Source organism: Cottoperca gobio, chromosome 3, assembly GCF_900634415.1.
Source record: "Cottoperca gobio chromosome 3, fCotGob3.1, whole genome shotgun sequence".
Taxonomy (NCBI): Eukaryota; Metazoa; Chordata; class Actinopteri; order Perciformes; family Bovichtidae; genus Cottoperca; species Cottoperca gobio.
This window is the reverse complement of record NC_041357.1, coordinates 1,186,379-1,192,500: the sequence shown is the minus strand read 5'-3', so window position 1 is coordinate 1,192,500 and position 6,122 is coordinate 1,186,379. Positions and strand designations below refer to the sequence as shown.

The following is a 6,122-nucleotide window of genomic DNA, read 5'->3' as shown; positions in this document are numbered from 1 at the left end:
CTCTCTCTCTCTCTCTCTCTCTCTCTCTCTCTCTGTGTCCTGTCTCTCTATCTCTCTGCTCTATCTCTGTCTGTCTGTCTCTCTCTGTCTCTCTGTGTCTGTCTCTGTCTGTCTCTCTCTCTCTCTCTTCTCTGGTCTGTTCTGTCTCTCTCCTGTGTCTCGTACTGTCTGTTCTCTTCTCTCTCGCTCTCTCTCTCATCTCTCTCTCTCTCTCTTCTCCTGTCTCTGTCTCTCCTCTCTGTCGCTCTCGGTTCCTCTCTCTCTCTCTGTTCTCTCTCGCTATCTCTCTCTCATGTTCTCTCTCCTGTTCCTATCGCTCTCTGTTCTACTCTCTCTCTCTCTCTCTCGTCTCTCTCTGTCTCTCTCTAGGTTCCTCTCTCATCTCATCTCTTCCTCTCTCATCTCTCTCTGTCTCTATCTGTGCCTCTCTCTCTTCTCTCATCTCCTCTCTGTTCCATCTCTCTCTCTCTGTCTCTCCTCATCTCTCTCTCTCTCCCCTCTCTCTCCTTCACCCTCTCTCTCCTCTCCTCCTCTCTCTCTTCCTCCCCTCTCTCTCTCTCTATCTCTCATCTCTCTATCTCTCTCTTCTCTCCTCTCTCTGCCCCTCTCTCTCTCAGCTCCTCTCTATTCTCTCTCTTCTCTCTCCTCCCTACCTCCACCTCTCTCTACCTCCTCTCTCTCTCTCTCTCTCTCTCTCTCGCTCCCCTCCCCTCTCTCTCTCTCTCTCCCCCTCTATCATCTCTCCTATATTCTCTCTCCTCTCCCTCTCTCTTCTCTATCTCTCTCTCCTCTCTCTCTCTCTCATCTATCTCTCATCTCTCCTCTCTCTCTCTCATCTCTCTCTCTATTCTCTCTATCTCTGTCTCTCCTCTCTCTCTCTCCTCTCTCTCTTTCTCTGTCTCTCCTCTCTCTGTCCTCTCTGTCTCTCTCTCTCTCTCTCTGTATCTCTCTGTCTCTCTCTGTCTCCTCTCTCTCTCTGTCTCTCTCTCTCTCTCTCTCTCTCTCTCTCTCTCTCTCTCTCTCTCTGTCTGTCTCACAGTCTGTCTCTCTGTTCCTCTCTCTCTCTCTCTCTCTCTGTCTGTCTCACAGCCTCTCTCTCTGTTCCTCTCTCTCTCTCTCTCTCTCTCTCTCTCTCTCTCTGTCTCTCTCTGTTCCTCTCTCTCTCTTCTCTCTCGTCTGTCTCTCCTGTCTCTGTCTGTCTGTCTGTCTCTCTCTCTCTCTCTCTCTGTCTCTCTGTCTAGTCTCTCTCCTCTCTTCTCTCTCTCTCTCTCTCTCTCTGTCTCTCTATCTCTGTCCTCTCTCTCTGGGTCTCTGTCTCTCTCTCTCTGTGTCTCTCTCTCTCTCTCTCTCTGTGTCTCTCTCTCTCCTCTCTCTCCTCCTTCCTCTCTGTCTCTCTCTCTCTGTGTCTATCTCTCTCTCTCTCTCTCTGTGTTTCTCTCATCTGTTTGTCTCTCTATTCTCTCTCTCTCCCTCCCTCTCTTCATCTCTTCCTCCTCTCTCTCCCTCTCTCTTCACCCTCTTACCTCTCTTCTCTTTCTCTCCTATTCTTTCTCTCTATCTCTCCTGTATATGATATATATATATATATGTATATATATATATATAAAGGACAATAAATCTATACTGTTATTCAATCAGCACACTGACTACTTTAAGTTATATCAAAGTTTCAGTAGGATAATGTTATCCCCTGAAAGGATATAACAGAATATTTGCAAAAATCTAAAGGGTGTACTCACTTTTGAGATATACTGTATATGTATACATTGCGGGGCGGCAGTAGCTCGGCAGTAGGGACATGGCTCTGGAACCAGAGGGCAGTGATACTTTAAAAGGTACCAGTTTGCCTCCTGGGCTCTGACGAGGTGCCCTTCAGCAAGGCATCAGACCCCCACACTGCTCTCAATACTAAGATGGGTTAAACCCTAACCCATAACTTTCAGCAAAGTGAGTTCTCTGCAGTTCATTATTTAATACAGTTTATTGTTCAAAAGATAAATCCCTATTTTTACGTCCAATGAACTGTTCTGCCTCCATTGGTCTTTTTTCATTTATATTTTAGTTTTCATTTCGCTCAGCTTCTCAAACTACATTTGGCTCGGTTCCTTTTCTGTTTACAAATTCTGTGTACTTTTAATAACAAATAACTCCATGCTTGACATGCATTTGTTGAGGGAGACCATCATGGTTGGGCCCTGCTCCCAAACAGGGTGATAATGGGCTTATTCAGTGTTGTTATCTCCTGCTGGGAACCTATAGCTGAAACATGTGCTTATGGCTGGGCCTGCCAGCATAAAGATAAAGTGTGCTCTACTCTTTGGGTTGGTTATACTCTTACACCGAAAGTAAATAACATTTTCTGTGTTATTTCAGACCTTTTGCAAGTTGGGAGAAGAAGAGAAAAACAGTTCAATCAGTTATATTCATGTGGGGATGTTTGAGGAAAAACAGTGACTGATTCCACTGTCATGTTTTCCTGAAGGAAGGAATTGTACTTCATGGCATTAGGACAGATCGCTCTTCATTTAAATATGAGAAAGATTAAGCATTGTGACTTTTGAAAGGGCCGTCTTAAAACATAATGGGGAATTTTAGATGACAAAGGCACAAGTGTTAATGGGGATCTAGATGCTGTTTTGCTTCTCCACTAGAAAAACATGAGCTTTGAGGTGATCAAAACTAATAAAGAAATATATATTGGTAGTCATACAGAAGACACTGTTCAAATTTGAATGTTGTTTGAGTACTATTATTTATTACACACAGTAGACTTCAGCTGTTATCAGTCTGCCCAGCTCAACCACTTGTGCGACTTGCCCAAATAGAGCAAAAACAGCCAATCAACTTCATGTTTCTGCATGTGCTGTGACCGTTTGGTCACCAGGGTGCTCCGGGGCACGTTCCTCACAGTAACTGACGTGTTGTCAGAGAGCACGGAGAGAAACGTAGCAACGAATGACAAACGGCTTGCAGGCTGATGTTGGGGCGAGGCAAGAGTCCAGATAAAGATGTGTCAAGAGTACAGAGTGAAGACAAAGGACAAAATTATGACATAGTTTTAGTTTGAGAGGCCGAAAAGGGGAGTTGAACCTTGTCTTTGCACAACGCCTGAGGTTACGCCCCATTACCAAATTCATATCATACATTTGGACATATCTTTGTACCAGATATACATTTGAGAGTAGTTTTCCATAAACTGCCATTATTTAAGCCATGCCAAGCACAGCAGATATAGAAGTTATACTAACATTAGTTATTACTTGTGAAAAATGTAAGATATTCAATCGCCAAATCTTAATAATATGAACGTGCACAAACAATTCCTATATTTTAAATGATGTCACGGTTTGGGTGCAAGTTACGAAAAGAAGAAGTTTTGAACAGACAGTAGTACAGTAAGTGTCAAAGACACAAAACCCTCTTGACTGATGTAACATATTTCATAACAATGACAACATTTGAAATATTTCTGTAGAACAGCGTTACGAACAATTTAAAGTCAGATTGCTCTTTGGAAATGTATTCTATATTTTTACATTTGTTAAATTATTCACACAATTGAAATTAATTTCTTTCTCTGAAGTACATGCATGCAGTAGTTTTAATAATAAATCATTAATTGTATTTATTATTAACATTTACACATAGATAGGACCCTGTTTTTATTATTGATGATAACCAAGATATTAAAAAAATAAAATATTGATATCATGTTAATAATAAACATATGATAATATTGTGTAAATAATTCAGTGCCTCCCAAATATTTTCTGATTCTTTCTGTTCTCACTTTGTCTTGCTACGCCATCGCCCGACACACAAATGAGTGTAAATCATTTGCCAAGATAAGGGACAAAACGCACAATAAATAAGTTCAAGATGAATTTGACCGAGAGGATTATCTTGATAAAATAGTTATCGTGAATTCTTATTCTCGATAATCGTGTAGTGAAAATTTGAAGCACACATTCCACTGTAGCCTGCGTTACTGATTCATGTGTTGAGTATGTTTAAATATTTGTTGTGTGTATTTTTGTTCTCTATTTCTTTGTAATTGTTTTTTGTGTGTCTGTTTCTGGTATGTTGTGTGTCCTGTGTTTGTGTGTGTTACTGGTCGCAGTGCAAGGCTCTGGATGGATAGCCTGGACCCTGAAACCCTGTATGTGTCTCCAGAGCAGACTGGACAGCCCATGCTCCCCCTCCCTACCTCTGAAGCCTCCAACTCGGCACTAGGGGGGTAAGAAGCTCCGATAGCAGTTGGGGGGATAACGGGGCTATAGGTAATCTGTTGACCCCCAGGGCCCACACCATGCAGCCATGCATCTCTCACACAGTCAAATAAATAGAAAACTACAAACAAAAAAAGGCTTAACCACAACAGTAATTGTGATTTCATGTGATTTTTAAGCTCTTTATGCATGATGAGACACTACCTGTTAGCCTGAGAACGGGCTCTTTGTTTTAAAATAAGGTGGCAGTCTAGTGGTTCTAAATAGAACACCGGAAGGTTGTGAGTTCAATACCAGGGGCTGCCACCTTTGTGCCCCTGTAGTTAGTTCACTGTAAGTCTCTCTGGATAGAGCGTTTTTTCCATGCTGCACATTTGCCGAAAAGGAAAATAAACATAACTCAAAATGTGCATGTGTGGATAGTTTTGAGTTTGATATTCAGACATTCTGCATGGTTAATCCTAAATAACTTCTCATCAGCTTTCCACAAATGTGTTGGACACTAAAGCTTGAGTGATGATGCAAATGTGTTTGTCTGTTTTTAACCTCATGGTCCTGCATGACACTTGCATGTCTTGGAAGTAGATGGGAAATGATCAGTTGAAATAAGGGACCTCGTTGAAAGTGCATGGACAAATAAGTTTTCAGATTTATGGCAACAGCTTTCTAATTTTTTCATCATAGACACTTCCTTCTAAACTGCCTCCTATTGCATGCACAACCTTAACTGCTATTATCTTTTATTAAATGATGCAGTATGGCTCAATGAGCTCTTATGGTTGTTAAAAGTTCTCTTATTTTTTTATCGTCGCTTTTGCACCTCGAGTGTGATTGATCTGGACCAAAGTAAAAAAAAGATGCATTGTTGCATTTTAGTTTCGGTCAGTTTCATGTCCACACTGACAATCTAAGAGGAGTAAATATGAAGTTAAACAGACTGACGGGTAACTCACTGATTGGACAGTTTTGATGCCCGTTCAGGATGTTCTGGTGCCGCTGCTTCTTGGGTTGTGATTTTAATCTATTCACGCGTTTACGATAGCAACGCTGCAGTCTACGCATCATAAGTGCAAAATCTCCGTCGTCTCCTCCTGTCCCGTAGATGTGTCTTGTTTAACTTTGTAGTTTGTATGCCTAGCTCCGCGTCCAGATCTGTTCGGATGAGGCTTTGGAAGAAAGTGGAAGTTCAGTGGCCGACAGACATAGAGACCTTTTTGGCTGCTCCGGGCACCTGTACTGTAACAGTGCAGATAAACGTGCAACGTGTTTAACATACACATCCTCATTTCTGTCACTAGTAACGTAATGGCAAACATACAGAGACGTCCTATAGTGTCAGACAATTTGTTAATGCTTAACAAATAATGTGTGGGCCCTGATAATGTGCTGATGATGCAGGATGACAGACGGCAAAACTGTCCAATCAATGAGTCACCTGTCAGTATCACTCTGTGTGTGTTTTAGGTCAATGTGAACTGGAACCAGGCCAGGACTAAAATACAACAATGTATCATTATGGTATATAGTCCAGACCAAATAAACTGAACTGCAGGTGTACATTATACAGTGTTGCATTTCAGTCCTGGTGCAGTTCAGCTTCATGATGGCTTTAAACAAACGAACCAAGAGTAGTACACATGAAGTCATACAGATACATGCATGTGACAGGCAAAGTGATACTGTGGGATGTCACACACTTTTAATGTTATTAATGATCTGCAGGAGTAGACCATGGGTAGAGTATGATACAAGCACAACACATTTTTTCTCTTTAGCCAGACTCTGGGAAAATATAACACAGCTGGGTATAATTGTAGCTTATGTGGAGGACAAGCACGCTTTCACTAACTGCAGTGTCGGTATTTCTCATATTGTCTGTTATCACAGCAGTGT

General features: G+C 41.7%; 1 protein-coding gene across 6 annotated transcripts in view; it reads left to right on the top strand.

The window, feature by feature from the left end:
* The window catches only part of celf1 (cugbp, Elav-like family member 1), a 40,341-nt gene that overhangs the window by 2,428 nt on the left and 31,791 nt on the right, over positions 1-6,122 (top strand). For all 6 annotated transcript variants that reach the window (XM_029456744.1, XM_029456737.1, XM_029456723.1 and 3 more), the window contains exon 2: positions 4,121-4,237. In XM_029456744.1, coding sequence (XP_029312604.1) covers positions 4,134-4,237 — 104 coding nt within the window. In that variant the 5' untranslated portion in view covers positions 4,121-4,133. The remainder of the gene's footprint in view (positions 1-4,120; positions 4,238-6,122) is intronic.